The sequence below is a fragment of the Protomyctophum parallelum genome (assembly GCF_964188405.1).
Source record: "Protomyctophum parallelum genome assembly, chromosome: 15".
Taxonomy (NCBI): Eukaryota; Metazoa; Chordata; class Actinopteri; order Myctophiformes; family Myctophidae; genus Protomyctophum; species Protomyctophum parallelum.
The window spans coordinates 42,400,835-42,419,641 of record NC_139710.1 but is presented as its reverse complement, the minus strand read 5'-3'; the positions used below and the strand labels follow the sequence as shown (position 1 = coordinate 42,419,641).

General features: G+C 44.6%; 1 protein-coding gene across 3 annotated transcripts in view; it reads left to right on the top strand.

Annotated features, from left to right (window-relative positions):
* The window catches only part of cabin1 (calcineurin binding protein 1), a 76,328-nt gene that overhangs the window by 20,666 nt on the left and 36,855 nt on the right, over positions 1 to 18,807 (top strand). For all 3 annotated transcript variants that reach the window (XM_083784905.1, XM_083784904.1, XM_083784903.1), the window contains exons 28-33: positions 5,528 to 5,710; positions 5,825 to 6,228; positions 7,681 to 7,794; positions 17,605 to 17,768; positions 17,886 to 17,982; positions 18,085 to 18,798. In XM_083784905.1, coding sequence (XP_083641031.1) covers positions 5,528 to 5,710; positions 5,825 to 6,228; positions 7,681 to 7,794; positions 17,605 to 17,768; positions 17,886 to 17,982; positions 18,085 to 18,798 — 1,676 coding nt within the window. The remainder of the gene's footprint in view (positions 1 to 5,527; positions 5,711 to 5,824; positions 6,229 to 7,680; positions 7,795 to 17,604; positions 17,769 to 17,885; positions 17,983 to 18,084; positions 18,799 to 18,807) is intronic.

The window sequence follows — 18,807 nt, the reverse complement described above, 5'->3', positions numbered from 1 at the left end:
TGCACATGAAACTAATGCTACGATGAAGATGCCACTCACTGTTATGCAACACGGAAGTAGCACAGACTCAAAACTGTTTAAAAAAACACAGTGACACTGACGATTCATGAATCCTTGGTATTGGTATCTCATGAACGAGTCAACTTCTCTCGGCTGGAAGGTTATTTTCACTCGCACCTCACTTAGCGGTGGTACATGTCCCGTACCGGTGGTTGGGAACCTCTGGATTAGGTCAATCAACTATTGATTGATGATAGTTAATGATAGTAATGATCCCTACCAGTTGTAATCATTGAGAAATATAATGTTCTATGCAGTTGAACTGAATCCAAACCATTATTTAGTAACACAAATGTTATAGCAAGACAGACGTAAAAAGGCGACAGCCCTTGTTTAATCAATTCAGCGCTCAGGTGGCACAGGGATAAAGTTCCTGTCCACAACTGCAGAGACTAGACACTAGAGGTTTGAGTCTTCTGTGGTCCACCGGCTTGGCTGGGTGTCCATATGAACCTTATTAGCCCTTGGCTTCACTAAACCCCACCCCAAAAGCGATTGTCCAATGCCAATCCAAATAGTTTAGCAACCGTTGCTAAGGATGGTCAAGCTTTTGTCACCTCATAGCTGTTGGTGTTATTTTGCATGGCTGTGTTGTTGAACACATACACGGCTAACGTCGGGGAAGTTACACGACTGAGCCACACAGGTGATGGCAATAATACTAAGCAGTAAGACTGCTGTGTTGGCGCTTTGGCATGGGGGGTCAGATCAACATATGGAATGAATTCTGTACTGGCCATATATGGAGTGTGTCTTGAGTGTACAGGGTTTGATGAGGTCAGATCAACATTATGGAATGTCAGAACAGGTCAACTCCATATCTAAGGGTGGCAGCGGGGGCAGTGTCTTGAGTGTACACTGTACAGGGTTTGATGAGGGCCCAGGTAGGGCCGGGCCTTAATTTTCGTGCTTGTTGAATGGACGGGTATCAGTCAAAAGGGAGACATTGAAGAGGAAGGACGGGTGGAGAAGGATTAAGGATGAACATATGGAATGTCAGAACAGGTTAGCTCCATATATAGAGATCTAAGGGTTTGAGGTCAGACGTAGAGTTGCTGGCCGGCTCCATATTTGCAGATCTAGATGTAGGGCTATCCAGGGTTTGATGAGATCTGTGTCGTGATCTTCATATATGGAGACGGCCATATGGAAACGTGATGTCACAAGGGGTGATGGACTGTTAACCATATATCGAGGCGTGACACGACTGACGGGCGGGTTTTGCAGGTTTTCATAGTAATCTGCGACGGTCACAATCACTGTAGTCTCGTCTTACCGTGCATTACATGAAAACTTTGGATGGTTGTTAAAGTTGATTGAGGATACTGTTTCTCCCTCTGATGATCGATTATTTATATGGAGAAATCCCGTAATTTAACATGCATCTCAATGGGTGAGAAGGAAAGCTTGCCGTGTCGCCTCTCTTAACCATTGCTAACGTGCCTATTGGACAACGACTGGTTGGGGAGGGACTTTGCGAAGGGCTAATTGGCCGTGTTCACGGGAGGTAAGCCGGGCGGGTTGATCTCTGTCACTGTGCCAGATACTCCTAGGCTCCATAAACACATAGGCCTCATACACACATATCAAACGAACATGCTCTGTTCCGTCTGTGTTTCATGGCCGCCTCAATGCTTTTCCAATGAAAGTCATGTGGTTTGACCAAACTCTTGTTTGATTGCCCCCCTCCCCCCATTAAACAAGTGTTTGGTCAAACCATGTGACTTCCATTGGAAAAGCATTGAGCCATGAAACACAGACGGAACAGAGCATGTTCATTTGATATGTGTGTATGAGGCCATACAGAACACCTGTTTTGTCTGTGTTTGATGGCCTCCCCAATGCATTTCCAATGGGAGTCACATCGTTTAACAGTTAAACCATGTGACTTTAAACTTTAAACAAACATTTTTGTTTGATGACTGTGGTCTGCTTCCTCCCCCCCATCAAAAAAAAGGTTTGGTCAAACAATGTGACTTCCATTGGAAATGCATTGAGGTGGCCATCAAACACGTGTTCTGTATTGGCTGCATTGTGTGAATGCAGCCTGCTCATTTGGTTGTTGAACTAGCTGGAGCAGTGTGTTCCATTATGAGTTGTGTCCTCTCAGTGAAACTCTTCACTGTAGGATGAAAAGAAGCAAGCCTTGATATCACACGTATCGGAGGATAGACGTGATGGTCTGTGCTCTCCCTAGAACCGAGTTAGCAGTGACAACTGACAAGGGGCTAGAACACATGGGGAATTGGCCAACCTTAGGCAGAGGTTTGGGTTGTGTAGTTACCTTGCTATGATGCAACTCCAAATATTGGGAAGATAGCTTTGATATTGCTCCGTTGATTAGAAACTGATCACTCTAAATATTGTCCCCTTTGACTTTTACTGCAGAGTGAAACGGGGGTCTCAAAGTCATTGTGTACATAAACAAATGCGTTGGTACATAAACAAATGCAAGCGGATTCTGACAATGTGCAACATTACGAAACCTTACATTATTTTTTCTTGGTTCTTAAATAAAAATGTCAACTTCCTTCTGGTTCTACTATTTGAATTAGGATGAAGATTCGGACTGGTTCCATGGATCCAGATTCAGATCTTAAAATAGTAAGAAGGAATCTAAAGAAATCCACAGGAAGTAGGAACAATGGGCTCCATTTTCGTCACCGCTAAACCCCTTTATATCCCTAAACTTCTTTGCCTTTTTTTTTTTTTTTTACTATTTTGCTAAACATTTTTTTATAGTTAAAATGGCCAGTCTACACGCTCACAACGTGTCAATGTAGATTGGCTAGTTGAACTATTACATTTTTTTTTCAAAATAGTAGAAAAAGGCAAAGAAGTTTAGGGATAAGGGGTTTTAGCGGTGACGAAAATGGAGCCCAATGTCTATTATTGAAGATCTGTCGCCAACATTTGATTTTACATGGCACGGTATCTACATAACTCAAACCATAGTGTGATTTTGCTTAATTTGGGAGGAAGAAAATGTGGGAGGGGGGGGATTAAAGGAAAAACATTATTGCCAAAAAAAAAGGATACAGCTTGGCTTGAATATGTTTTAAAACCTCCCCGTATCTTCAACAGCCTCCCCAGAGTTTGATCATGATTACTGCCTGCCCAGGTCTACAATATGGCTGGCTTCCCTGAATGGTACTGCACTTAATACCCACTGAAATCTAAGAGGCTATGTATTCCATCCAACAGGAATGTTGCTTTAGGTTATAGGACCTGTGATACTTTTTATTTGTGTTTTTTTTTTCTATTGATTTGGTCATTAAGGTCCACAGAATGAGAGGTCTGGCTCTGCCACAGCCGTCATCACAAATGTGATGAGGTGTGATGGCCGCATTTAGGCCAAGGAGTGTTTTTCATGCAAAACTAATGCTTGGAATGGATTCAGAATCATGAGAACCCCCTTGTTTGACATGTCACATACTACTTAAAATATAATTAAATTTGGAAATGTTTGCCTTATATTGGTTGTCTGTGCTATACAAAAATGGCCATAAACTTTTTTTGTGATGTTTCAGGCAGAGCAGACCTCTCATTCTGTGACTAGAAAAAGCACAAACAAAAAGTATGTCATGACATCACAGGTTCATCTCTATTCCTTGAGCTTTTGGGCCTGGGCTCCCCGGCTACATTCTGTACAGTGGGGGTTCTGTACAGTATGTACAGTATTCAAAAATGTAAAAAATGTGATGCTGCTATATAAATATTTGAAGTTTTTCAGAAAACTTCAGGATTTAGAAGGCCTTTTTAGAATCAGCCTCAGGCCTAAATGGGTTAAGTAAATTTACTCCTATAGGAAGCACAAATCACTTGGAGGCTAAATGAAACCCACTTGAGTTACCTGTTAGTAACTTATGATATCTTATTTGGTTTATATGATTTATGTTTGCCATATATTTTCCACTGTCTCGTGATATTAATTGGATTTGAGGCTACTGTGAATCTTTTGAATATTCCCATGCGATCATTTATCTCTGAAACTGCAGAGCCCTGTTGTGCTCTTGTTAATTGTGTTATTTACAGTCGCCTGCAGAGGATCTTTCTTGCTGAGGCTGCACAATGTAGCCTAATTAAGAGGAATGCTGCCATTTTACTTTTGGGCACTTTGTAAAATCAGACCACCTTGTTTTAATAAAACGATTAGAACTTTGTAGTTACTGTTGTAAAGATGGAAATTCTCTTATTAGGAATTGTTAATCATAATTCAGTTATAGCAATTCTAGCAAGTGTCTGTTTTCTTTAGTTTTATCTGAATGTAAAGTTGTGTTTATTTTCCGTCTCCATAAATCTGCACGCAGAACTTTGACAAAGTCCCACACAACATCAAAACTAGTACATGATGACAAAGGCCCACACAACATCAAAACTAGTACATGATGACAAAGGCCCACACAACATCAAAACTAGTACATGACAACAGGCAACAGCAGTTCAATCATTATGTAGCACAGAAAGTGCAGCAATAATTTCGTGCAATACAAATTGTGTTTTATTTAGTCTTAGTATTTCGGGTATCATGAGGAACACCTTGATTTGTAGAAGATCCCATGGATCAGATGAACTGATGAAGAATGCATGACATCACATTTTATTTACAGAACATGTCCATTCCAGTCAGTTCCACCAGATATTATATATATATATATATGTATATATATAGCGAGCACCACAGTGCAATTCTAAATCTGTTTATTATGATTTTCAACCAGTAGGTTACAGATTGGAAAGAATAGCAGAAACATACAAACAAACAAAACAAGAGACTTTCAATAAAAAGAGACAAAACATAACCATCAAAGAAAAAGACAAAAACAATAAAATAATAACTAACATGGCTGATGACTATACCGCAATTCTAATTCGTTTTAAGTTTGTTTTGGATTGTCTTTAATTATGCTATATTTAATAAATATTAAATGCCCATTTTGCGGTTTTCTAGTATTTGAAGGCTCTAGTGACTAGTCTATAGATCCCTGGCTAGCACGATTTCTCTCCAACAAAGTGGTAGGCCTATACCTAGTTCCTACTTCCTAGTAGGTATAGCAGCATGCTGCTGGGGAACCACAAACGGCAATGGGAGTTGAAGGCCCTTTTTTTACCCAATTCATTAAAAAACCTCCCACTTTATTGACTGATACCACTGTTGTCACACTTGGAAAACAGGAAGGGGACTCACATTGTTATTCACAGCAGCAACAAACAAAAAACTTTTTTGAAAAAAAGATTTTTAAAGTGAGTTGCGAGTCCCCTTTTTTGTTTTTCACGATTTTGCTGTTTTGCATTTTGGCTCTGCACCAAAGACAGAGGCTCTGCGTACTTTTTGTATTTGAAAAGACTTGCCCATCGTGGCCTCCAGGGTCTCCTTGATATTCCAGGGTATAAAGATGTGGGTCTGGCCACATGGCCAGGCAGCTTGCCACATGACCTATGTTTTGTGCCACATCCCCTCTGACAGAGCGCAGTCAGGACAGTGAGGTAGTGATGCTCTCTGACTCCAACTCTACACAAGATGCCTTCACAGACCCCGCCAGCTCCCAGGACAGCGGCCACAAACCAGCCTGTGTGAAGGCCAGCTCCTCCTCTTCATCGGAAAACACCACACCTGTGAAAGAAGGACAGCCTACGACTGATGACACAGGTGCAGAAAAGTGTAGTGCATTTTGTGTTGATGTGTGTTTGTAATTAGATAATAGTTGAATTATATACATAATAATATATAATTTGTATTTGAATCTTGCGTTCGCTTCTCAAGGTGAGGAAAACAACGAAGGAGGCAAAGCTTCTGACGCCCAGATGGAGGATAAAGCTACCCAAGATGCAGTAGCCGTGTCGGCACCACTGATTGAAACGGCCGCCCCCAAGACCTCTGCCGAACCAAGTCCTCTTCCTCTACCAGTCATGGTCACCCCTCCCAAGCCAAGTCCCTCCCAACAGGCTACCCCTCAGACCCCGGCCAGTGACGGGAAGAGGAAGCCGGAGGCACCCCCTGAGGTGGTGGAGATCCCAAAGGCCCTGCCTGCGGAGCGGAGCGAACAGAGGCGCATGCTGGTGGAGATGTGTGTCCGTGCTCTGTTCCTCTGCCTGGGCCGCTTCCCCCAGCATTACAAAAGCCTCTACCGGCTGGCCTTCTTCTACACCAACAGCAAGGCCCATCAGGTCAGTCCAAGCTCTGCAGTAGCCAGCTAAATTACAGCAACACACACACCACATTCTACTCTGTTTCTATCACAGGGTCAGCTCACTCTGATGAACCTGTCATCAGTGTTTCTTGCCATTAAGGCTGACATTTACAGAAGATGGAGCCATTATTTCCCTACGTCAATTCCTATTATTCCATGACAGACACAATAACCTTCTATTGTTTGTTGCGTACATCACACTGCTGTCATGTTTATTTAGTTGTTGTTTTTTCTTTTTTTTTGCCTGTGGGCTTTTCTGCACTGTACATTAGTTGCTGATACTGTGTGTGTAGGACACAAGGCACTGTGGGCAGAGAAGTGCGTGGGCGATAGCGCAGTGCTCTCTCAGCCAACTTGGCACAGGGAGATTGTGATGAGCTTTACTGTGGTGGCGTCCTTCTGTCAGCATTCTGCTTGTAGAGCACTTTTACTGCATCTTGTCCTTACTCAATAACGCCAGGTTAGGGAGGACGTAGCAGTAGTATACTCGACTCAAATGTATTTATATCACTGTTGCAGTCCCTGAGGGTTTTACAATATTGAAATAAAAAACAAAAAATACCAAATCTATTACATATTTTATGTTTATAGAAAGTGTAGGAGAAAACTTTCGCACACCTAGAAATCAGGCTTATGCACAGGTGCATAGGCCAGTGGACATCAATGAAAGCAATAAGGTACAGCCGCACACTGTGTATTTGCTTGGTACATGAGTATTTTCTTATTTAATGAAGCAACGTTTCGGTCCCTCCGGACCTTCCTCAGGCCGTTTGGTAGAAAGGAATTGTATTAATATTCTTTGCTAATGATGACCGGCAGTCTTGCGGAGTCTCCTTGCCAGTCATCAAATTATTGGTTTAGGAATGTGCCAACAACCAAAAGATTCAACTACTCCTTTAACAAGTGCAATTAGGCTTGAATATGTCTGGAAACATTGCAAAAGAGGGACTTGTAAGGTACCCTGGGCTGTGTTGACGTGCCATTCGTGCACACGCCCCCTTACATCTAAAATGTGTCCACAGACCTCTATTTCACAGGACAATCGCTTCATCTGCCACAGCTGTAGTCCAGTGTGGCTTTCACTAGAAAGAAGGAGAGAGCTGAGAGCATGTGATCATGTTCTCTGCCATGCAGGGCGGGGGCGCAGACTCAGAGCTCCAAATGCATCGTGTTGTGAGCTGGCTGTAATTTAAAACAAAGAACTGGTGTTGTAGGCACTGATTTCTGAGACACATTATGCTGCTAAAGGTCTCTATCCTGTCTGCATGATCTTATCAGCGGTGTCATTTATGTTTTAAATATGTGATTTGTCTTTGCTCTAATATGTCAGTCCTTGTTCAATGAATGAGCGGGAAAACCCTTTTTTTGATAACCTATATTTTGAAATTGTATTCCTTTTTAATTATGTAACCCCCCTCCCCCTCCACAGAACCTACAGTGGGCCCGAGATGTGTTGCTAGGAAGCAGTGTCCCATGGCAACCGCTGAAGCACATGCCAGCACAAGGACTTTTCTGCGAGAGAAACAAGACAAACCTGTTCAATGTAAGTCAGAGATTTGAAGCCTGCTTGGATTTTTCTCCACTCCCATCACGCACTGTACTCAGAAATATGCAGTGACGTAGTGACTTTTGCTAAGTGTATTTTGGAGACACCTGTAACTAGATGTATATCGTTTACTGTTCTTTGTTTACTGTACAATCTCAATTATTTTCACTTAGATAGATTTATCTTAAAATTATAATCATTGATTAGTCATTGGCATTCAAATACAATAAAAGCAACGTGACCTTTGTGCAATAGGGCCTTGGTTTTTGTTGCCATTGATGCAGGAATATTTAGATTTCACTGCTTCAACATAATGGAACGCCCCATCTCTTTCATTGACACACCTATTGCAAAGGAATATTTATATTTTCACATTCAATTCATGACTCCAATCCATTTGATGCACAAAACAAGTCTGAATCATGGGTCTATGTACAAAACACGACCGAATGTGAAGACACGTGAGGGTCATTGTGGTATAGTCAGCTTCCCAGAACAGAAAGGCCTCTCGAGGATTGTAGCGACAGGTGGACTGGGGACGAGGGTGGTTACTCTGTGAATCTGTCATTTACCGCTTTTCACATTTTGCTTGAAAGGAGTACCAAAGGGCACGTTGGTGTGTGTGTGTGTGTGTGTGTGTGTGTGTGTGTGTGTGTGTGTGTGTGTGTGTGTGTGTGTGTGTGTGTGTGTGTGTGTGTGTGTGTGTGTGTGTGTGTGTGTGTGTGTGTGTGTGTGTGTGTGTGTGTGTGTGTGTGTGTGTGTGTGTGTGTGTGTGTGTGTGTGTGTGTGTGTGTGTGTGTGTGTGTGTTTTATATATGGAAAGCTTGAAGACACAACACTCCCTATTTTTTCCCGCACTGCTAATTTCTCCTGTTAATCTTCCTATTTCATGCACAAGTGATGGGCGACACTCGCTCAATGAATGCTATTGTCATGCTATTAAGGCACCAACGTATTCGCAAGCAGTTCAGGATTCCCATTCCCAACTTCCTACGGTCATGAAACCTGTCCTGGAAAAGGTTTCTGGAAAGATATTTGGCTATGCTTGTTTTGGGATATTGATTTAGTTAATCAAAAAATGTTCCAAACATGTAACATATTAAAGGACAACTTTAGTTTTTTTCAACCAAGGTTCATGTTTTAGGTTGTTATTAGAGAAACTAAAAGGTGAGTGTTATTTTTCAGTTTTTGACAGGGGGGCGGGGGCATTCGAGCATGGGGCTAAATATGTATTTTTTTACAAAATATTATGGCGATTTATTATTTTATTATTTTCTATAGTCCTACTAAACCCCAAGAAATTACATCAGACCACAAAAGATTCACAGGATCTATTGAATGTGACAAACTGACATATTGAGCCTATACACACAGTATAAGCCTTCCCCCAGTAGGCTACCTTCACATTCAGTAGATCCTGTGATCTTCTGTGGCCAGATGTAATTTCCTGGCATTTATTAGGACTATAGTAAACCATGAAAAAAGAAATCACCGTAAAATTATGTAAAAAAGTACATATTTAGCCCCATGCTCGAATGCCCCCGCCCCCCTGTCAAAAAGAGCTAAAATCCCTAAAACAAAAGAAAGCAGCAAATGAAAAAAAAATTAAGACTCATCTTTTACTTTCTCTAATAACCACCTAAAACATGAACCTTGGTTGAAAAAAACTAAAGTTGTCCTTTAACCCATTTAGTGTGTGTGTGTATGTGTGTGTGTTGGGGGACAGGCCTTGGTTCCCACTGAGAGTTCTGAGAGAGCCCCCTTCTGGAGATAAATCTGCTACCCTGGCAGTCAGAGCCATAGACATATAAAGGTAGACGCCCCTTTCGGCTCTGGAGCGTATGTGTTCAAGGGAGGGCAAAATATTCCCGATATTCCTTGCGAAGACCCGTGGAAGCATGAGTGTTCGTCACAGAGCGCATGTTCGGGTCTGATAAGTCCCGGAAAAGCTGTTGCCAGACTTACCAGACAGCCGCGGACGTTTTCTGCTGTCTCTCGGCTTCTTTTACGGGTTTTTAGACAGCTGGTGGATGGAAGTTAAGCTCCACCCACGTGGCTGACTGCCGCGGGGGCAAGCGTTTCCGGAAACGCTTGCCCCCGCGGCAGTCAGCCACGTGGGTGGAGCTTCTTTTTCATCCACCAGCTGTCTAAAAACCTGGAAAAGAAGCTGGCCGACAGAGAAAACGTCGGCGGCTGTCTGGTAAGTCTGGCAACAGCTAAAAGATGCGCTGTGACGTCGTAGTGTGCCGTCCACTCTTCCGGCACCAGTGTAAATTCTTCCACCCTCCCGTCAACACACATGGCTCCAACGAACTGCAGCAGCCAATGAGGCATCTATTTTTAAGTGGTGCAACCACTTCTACATCCAGCATGCAATGTCCGTGTAGCTGTGTACCTGTTTGTGATGTACCATTGTACCTGTGTGAGCACGAGTGGTGTGCGCATGCGTGAAATTGGAACGAGAGAAGTATGTGACATGGCTGCCACCTGCTGGATGCAAACGATACAGAGAAGAAATTGGAACGATACAGAGAAGAAATTGGAATGATACAAATTGGAACGATACAGAGAACCAATAGACGGGAGTTGCACCACTTGGTTCACACTGGTGTGATTTTTTAAATATCTATGGTCAAAGCAACTATGACATCTTTAAGCCTGATGTATACTTCATTGCACTCCAGTGACACACGGCAAAGTATATCAATCGAGCCTTACAAATCGCTTTTGATCTAAGGCCGCTCTTTCCAACACGATGCTGTGGAATCTCCATCCATCATGAATTAAAAGTCGTATTCTTAGTTCTAGTGATTATTTGTGACAGTAGAGTGGCACAGTAAAGGAACAGTTGTTACAGTAGAGTTGAGATATATAATTTATAGTAGCCCTACGGTTGGCTTTGATTGGCTTTGATTGGCTGTAATATCTCATTCACATTGGTTGTGACCCATCTGCGATCGATCAATCACTGCCCATGTAACATGATTATGTTTTGCCTTGTGCTGGGAGGAGAGAGCACAGCTGTTATGCTGTGTTCTGTCAGTGACGGGATGACCAAGTGAGGGCATGTGTACTGGCAGAAGTTGACACAGACTGTGGATCATCAAAAAGTTGTGAGGGCATGGATGTCCAAGGGACTTGTCTCAACAGGATATGCACTTCACTGAGTGTGTTGGTGAATGCTTAGTCTTATTATGTAGGTCATGGCGCCCTACTTTCCCTCTTGCTTTGGCTGGTTTGTATCAAGCGGGCCTACATAAAGTAACCTATATAACTGTTGTTTTGAAATGTTCCAGATCAGTTGAAGCCCAGTGTTGCATTATTTATCACTTTTAAGCCTCCAATGCCAGTGGTTTTTGGGAGGACCAGTGACACATTCAGCTAATAATGAGCCCATAAGTATCGGCAATCGTGCAGTCACTTTCTTTCCTCTAGTAAAAGTCATGGTGCTTTGACAGATGTTATGGTTTGTTTAGGGGACACATAACAGGATTATGTAAAAGAGGTTGAGAAGTTAATACCCGGGCTGAGGTCACGTGACTAAATATCGTATTTCATTAAATTGCTGTTGGCCGTAGTAGTGCTTACTCGTCATGACAGGAAATCCCTCCGGACCCTCTGACTGCACAGTACTGCTATTGTGTGATCCTGTGGAGTCACCATGTGCTTGCTCAGGCAGAGTGGCCCGTGTTCTACGCTCGCACGCACACGCACACACACGCACACACACACACACACACACACACACACACACACACACACACACACACACACACACACACACACACACACACAGTTGCATATTTCACCACACACTCACTATACTCTCTTCTAAGCTCCAGTGAAAATGGATGCACTTGTTGACCTAACAGTGTTCCATTACTATTTAACTTTTTGGTTAAGGTTTTTTGGGTTCCTGTCTCTTTGGGGTGGAGGGGCGGTGATGGGTGGTTGGCTTCATTTAAACTTGGTCTTCAGTGCCTATTACATGTTGTGTGCTCAGCTGTGCAGCATCGGAGAGTAGGTGGAGCTCAACTATGGATATATTTTTTTTCACTCTTCGTTTTGAGTGAGGAGTGTTGAGCCAGATGAATGCATGTGTTGAAGAAGTTGATGTTTTGGTTCAAGTCTACCTGTACCCACCAAGTGCTGTGTTCTCCATCAACGTGCACTGCTCTCACTTCTGGTGAGCTCAACATTCTTTCAGCAGGGTTTTTCCTTTTCTTTCTTTTTTTCCTGCCTCTTGACTCGAGCAGCAGCAGGAAGCAGGAAAAACAAGGTGCGTTTTCCTAGTGTGTGTGTGTGTGTTTTCCTTTTTTTTTCTGATTATACTTTAGTCTTCAGTTTTATGTAAAACACTTTGTAACCTTGTTTTGATAAAAGAGAATTATTAGCATATAATGTTTGTTGCCCGGGTGGAGAGAAACGATTACAGATGGATGAGAGCCAAAGTGGAAGGTGAGGTACTCAGCGTGCCGAGCTTGCTTGAGGTGAAAACATTTTTGTTTACCCTGCTCTATCTTGTCTGCACAGGCAACGGCACTCTTCTTCAGCCTGGGTCTTTTATTTCCTTGTTGATCACAAAGGGCTTTTATGTACGTTTCTTTCTTCCCCGTCTTTGGTTGCAGCTCTCTGCATTTCCCACAACATTGATCTGCTTGCTATCTGCTCCATTTAATGTTGTTTTGTTTTTAAACCAGCTCAATGTTCTTGGATTCCTTCCTTTCCTGTTTCTCTCTGTCTTGAGGGTGATCGTGCCTAGTTTTACCCCTCCCTCTTGCTGGCTCTACCCTCTCTCACTCCCCCTCTCTCTTTCTGTTGCACTGGTGGTGCGCTCTTTCCTCATTACTTTTCTCTCTCTCTCACTCACTCCTCTATTTGTATATGTATTGTGTGGGTGTGCACTAATGGGCGGGCGCTACGCGGCTCAGTCTCCCATTGGAGGTTTGGTCCTAAACTGATTGGCTGCTGCGTGCTGTGTATAGTGAGAGGGAAAAGGAGGAGAGAGGGGGAGGAGGATCCGGGGGCAGGCTCTGGGGTCAGGGGAGAGCGGCGATGGAGGGAGTGCGTGGGTGTTTTTGTTTTGAGATGGCAGGGCTCGAACGAGGGAGAGGAACAAGTCATCTCGCTGTCTGTCAGCGGTACAATGATTCTACAGACCCTGACGCCAAGCTCCGTTTCTCCTCGTATCAAGACTTGCCACTGTCCACTTCATCTTCCTCTCCTTCTCTCCCCATACTGTTCGGTGCAGCTGTGCTTCCCTCCTCCTTCCTCCCGCTGCTCTTGTAGCCCCAGCGCTTAAATGCAGCCCACCCCTCGCTGTCTGAGCGTGAGCTGCTTTCAGGCTGAGAGTGGCTGCCAGGGGGCTGCTGCTGGTGCTGCACCAGCCAGCAGGAAACTGTCCAAAAGAATACTAACAGACGCCAGTGGAGTAGCTTTCCTTGGTGATGGTGAGTTGCTTTCCCTTTTTAGTGTACGGTCGTTGTCCGTTTACATGAGTAGAGTTGCTCTGCAATGTTGTGGAGATGGTGATGTACTTGGAGTCGAGCTGTTTTACTCCGTCGTTCGAGTGGCCAGTAGAAAAACTGATGTGTGTTTACGCTCTGCCTGCTTTTCTTGTGCAGTTGATAAACTTAGGCCAGTGTTGCTGCACATGGTCGGGCCAATGGGACCTGGGGAACACACTGAGTGGTGTGTATTGTGAGTGTTTATATTAGTTTTGCCCTGCCAAGGTGTCGTATAGTCGTATAGTATATCATCAACAAATATAAAACACTAATATTATGTACAGAGTAGCCTGACCTAAGCAGAGACATTTCTGGCCTAGATGGGAGGGTCGCGTCTCAGAAAAGCGCGCACCCTGATTGGATCTCATCGATCTGTCCGTCACCCCCGGCCCCTCCTCTCCCCCCTAGTGCAGCGCTACGTCACATCATTTAGAGCGACGCCTACGTGGAAGGGTTGACTCCCACTTTTAGACTGGTTCAGCCCACGGCTTTTTCCAGGCTTTCATCTTTCGCGCAGACGAAATGAAAGCCTGGGTATCGAGGCTATGTACAGAGTAGAAAAGGGGAAGAAAACTGGTATTGGTGGTGTACTGCAGAGAGATTGTGAACTACATGGCTAAGATGTCATGCCATGGGCTTTCCTGAGACATGCTGTTTGCTGTTTGGGAAACATCCGGTGTCATGGCTCAGGATTTCCCAGAGGGAGAATCCCCTGTCTGTATCACAGTGTTACAAGTTATTACATTTTTTGCATTTATTAAAGGTTTCTCAGTCTTTGTGTCTTGTTTTTCTTAATATACTGTATGTTTACAGCTTGCTTAATATGCTTTAATGCTTGATTTAGTGGGCACTTAAAACGTAATTGTTTTGATGGCGTTTCAACTTGTTTGCCAACAATTGCTGGACTTGGCTTGAATGTAATGTTCCTATTGGTAATCATCCCTCTTTTGTAGTGAAACTCATAGGGGATTCACACTGAGACGGACTGAATCCGTTTCATTGGAACCGTTTCCGAATACGGTTGCCTGGTCCCCGATGGCCATGATTCACATTGCCCGAGATTCAACAGCGCACCGGGTACACTTGCATAACACACTTTAATCCTCCAGATGGCGGTTTGTTTGATGGCTGGCGCGCACGGACACTGACCATCAACTCTGCGACATTGTCTCAAATAAATCCAGACACACTGCATTGCATTGCCTCTTTGGCTTTTTGCCGTTATACTACTTCACTGTCAGCCTGCCTGCTATTCACTGTGTCAGTCAGTTCTGTGCTCCAGTGTATTAGTTTGCTATGGATTCTACTTCAGCATTATTATTATTTTGTTTTACTTTGGAAACTGTGCCAAGCAAAGCCCAAGAGCCACGTGTAGTCCGCAGAATAAGATCAGCGCGTACTGCGGTGCTGCGCGTATACGCAGATTCAACAGGAGACGGGCGGCGTTGAGAAATGCGCTGGTGTTACGCGTCGTGCAGCGGCTGTGTTTTTTTTTTGTTGAGGCTTGGCTCGTCGACTAGAGATTAAGTCACGTTCTTTAAAAAAAAAAACAGTCCACTTCCTTCTTTAGGTACGCATGCATTCACATTGGAACGATCCGTATCTGAATACACTTCAACGGTCCAGAGACCCGCCCCCCATGCGGTCCCGGGGACGGTTGGGCGATCCGCTCCCGGGAACGGTACGCATCATTCACACTACCACAACATCTGCCAAGTGGTCCCGAGTGCGCAACCGGGACCATAGTGTGAATCCCCTATTAATCTCTCTTTGCTTCCCGAGTGATCTAATTTGTTCAGCCACATGTCTGTACCAAATAGCTGCTATGTAGTTTACAGGTATTAACACATAAACACCAATTAACGTAAGCTAAGTTAATTGATTTGTCTGGCCGAACCGACAATACTCGTAAATTACGTTAATTCAGTTTTATACATGTTTTGATCCGATCTAGTCGAAACGCTACTCACTTTAGCTTCGGATGGCTATCTGTTGTTATCCATAACACTGGACTGCGCCATCTTGATCCGCGCGTGCACCCACGCTTTCAGGTGCTTTTATCTCCAATTCCCCATCCCAGGCGGCATTTCTGGTCAAAACAAGGCTTATTGCACGGAGCATAGCGGTCGCTCTAATGGCTCCGGCCTGTACTCCTCTTCAGCTAGTGCGAGATCAACACCTAATCCGACAACACACACACACCATTATGTCAACATCCGGTCATGGTGTTTTGGATCTTCAAAATAAGCGTTGAACGGGGGAAAATAGTAGTAAACCACTACTATTGAAGAGCAAACCACCGCCACCGCTCCAGGCCTTCTCTTGTTTTTACTTACCACCACTCAACGTTATTTCAGCTCCGGTGGTCAGCTCACCACCGGAGCGGTGGTCACCCCACCACCGAAAATCCAGACTATCAGTCAGTCGCTATGAGAAAAGATTTACGTACAAATTAAAAAAAAATCATTGCTGCTGGGAAAGTCAAAATTTGCCTCATCTGTTGTGTTATAGCATAATCTGTGCAAAGCCATGGCTCTGGTCTCCCTAAACAGATTTCCTGTGGTCAGATGGTTCTCTGCTGAGGCACAACTCTCCTCCCATTAGATTAGAGCAGTTTATCCAGTGAACAGCCCCCCCGCCGTCTAACCTATGGTTTCTTTTTTTTGTTTGTTAATCTGTGCATTGAAAGCTTAAAACCTTCCCTAGCACTGAATGATGACATTATATAATAATACATCATCTCTGTTTCACACATGATGCTGTTTCTTCTCTGGGATTCAGTTTCCAGCCACTGGCAATCAACATTAAACAATCATTCACCTCTCAATGGGATTTAATCACCCAGTTGTGAGAATGAACAATAGCAGGACAGTTCAAATGCTGCATTTATTCTTCATTCTAATAAATGTATTGGAATGAAAGATAAATCATATTGCTGGTTCTTCTCATACAGTTGGTGAACAACCATGCCTATATATTACATTTCTGATAGCCAGCCTTGTAGTGAATAGTCCAATTACAGTGGATGCATTTGTTTAGCCCGTCTTTTTTTCCCTGCTTGGTTTTTCTGTGGTGGATTTAGAAATATCATCTGCCAATCTGGAGTTGTCTGATTCAGTGGGCGAGGAGGAGGAGGTTCGCCGGCCGGAGCTTGCAGAAGCTGATAGAGCCATCTCGTTTGTTTTGTTCCATGCTTGCTGATATCGTCATCTTCTCTCGCTCCCTCTGTACTCTCTCTCTCACTCAGAGTCTCTCCCTCACGCACTCCTTGCAAGGCTCTAGCCGTGCCAAGTATACTATGACAGACCATCTGCACTCGCTCACATTGCTTTGGAGCATTTGGGTCCAGCCCAGCTCACCTACTGGGTGGACATGTGCTCTGCACTGGTCGTGCAGTCAGTTCGCCTGTCATGAACCCCTGCTATTTTTCTGTGAATCTGGGCTGTCCTCGTTGGGCACGGACTCTTGTTTTAGTTTTTTATTCTTGTATTGCTTTGCCTGAAATGAGTATAGCGGGTCTCAGTTCCCCATATTGGTTTGATGAGGTCAGAGCAGTGCACTAATGAGGTGCCTGGTCACAGGATCCTCTCTGTCAAAAATATTTCCATTCTCTCATTAGGACTTTACTTGATGAATGCCATGTTTTTTAGCTCAAATTAATTCCTACAGTTTTGTTCTCTTCTTTCCCTCCTTCTTTCCATGTCTCATGATATAAAGTTGTTGTTGGGCCGAAACCTTGTCCAAAACAGTTACTTTTCAGGAAATGGGTAAAAATAACCTGTGTTTCCTTGGATCCAATGCAGTTATTTAGTCACACGTGCTTGTTAATACTTTTCATTGGTTAAATATTTATGAAACTCAGATTTTCACCTTGGCAGAAGATCTATAAACTCAACAAAGCAATTTGAGATTGTAGATGTGCTATTTGCTACTTTTGTGCGAGAGTTATAGGCCAAAATGTGAAGCCACACTTAGCACCACCATGAGCCCAATTTAAAAAGATGGGGGGTGCCAGTTCTTACTTGGCCTGTAGCGAATGTGTGTACAAAGTTTCATGTCGATTGGTCCAGCAGATTAGCTGTTCAGAAAGGCGGACAGACTCTTGCAAAACTGTGCCAGCTCGCACTGGACTCCAGCCAGCTCCCGCACTGTTTGTTTGTTTGGGGTTATAACCTTTCTTTAAGCTAGTATGCCCCCGCCACAGGAAGTTTTTGTTTATTATTCAGCTTTTTTGTGACACAGCAGCAACACAGAACTAATTCCTTCTCTCATTGCTTCTCCTCCTCCAATCTCCCGACAGGGCATCTGGCGTATTCCAGTGGATGAGATTGATCGCCCGGGCAGCTTTGCATCTCATATGAACCGATCCATCGTCCTTTTGCTGGAGGTGCTGTCTCAGCTCAAGGATCACGACACACTGCTCAAAGTCTCTTTCACGCTCCAGCGAACACCTGACCAGGGAAAGTAAGGATAAAACCTGCCGAGAGATTCCTCTGGATTACATGTTTTGTTCTACAACTGATCTCAGTTTCCTTTCCCATTTCTCTTTCTCTCTCTCTCTCTCTCTCTCTCTCTCTGAAGGAAATATTTACGGGATGTGGACCGCCAGGTTTTGGCTAAGAGAGCGTTTTTCCTAACTGTAAAAGTGCTGGAGGACAGTCTGAACAGTCTCGCTGGGGTAATGCTCACTGCCTGGTACACACTCTTGAGATCTCCAGAGTGTTCTACACCTCTGGCATGCTTTGTGTGTCTTGTTGTGACAGGCTCTGTTCTTTCTCAGGTGTCTGAGCAGCCCTCCAAAGTGCTTGCACCCTCCATGGGGGAGATGACCACGACGGATGCATCCAACAGGCCCGCCGCTGCTGCAGCAGACGACAGTAAACATGTGTTGCCGAAGAAGCCTGGGCTCGCTGAGGCCACCTGCGCTGCCGGCGGCCCCGACCCAGGGCCCCGAGAGGCCTGCAAAGCGCCGCCTGCCTCCGTCCTGCTGGCCACAGACAGGGGGGATAAACCTCAGGACCTCCAGCCTGGGAAGGTGGAGGCTGCTGGGAGCGAAGGAGCCAGAGTAGAGCCCGAGGAGCCCATGGAGCTGGACCCGGTCACAGGCCACTGGAGAAAACCCTCCACCGCTGTGGACTCTCAGGGCAACCAGGCGGTGCCCGAGGCCCCCAGGACTGCGGTGGAGCCTGGGGAGAAAGTGGCCGAGTGCAGCCGGCCAACGTCAGAGCTGTCTCTGGAGGAGCTGAGCATCAGCTCCAGGCAACAGCAACTCCCGCCTCTGCCAATCAAGAGCCCGCTGGCTGCCTGCGGGCCGGACCAGGGCCTGTTGCTGCGACGGCCCAACAGAAAGAGGAAGCTGCTGGAGGACGTGGAGTCGGGCAAAACCCTTCTGTTGGACGCCTACAGGGTGTGGCAGCAGGGCCAGAAGGTCATGACCTATGACCTGGCACGTATTGAGAAGATCATGTCGGAGACTTACATGCTCATAAAACAGGTATGCCTC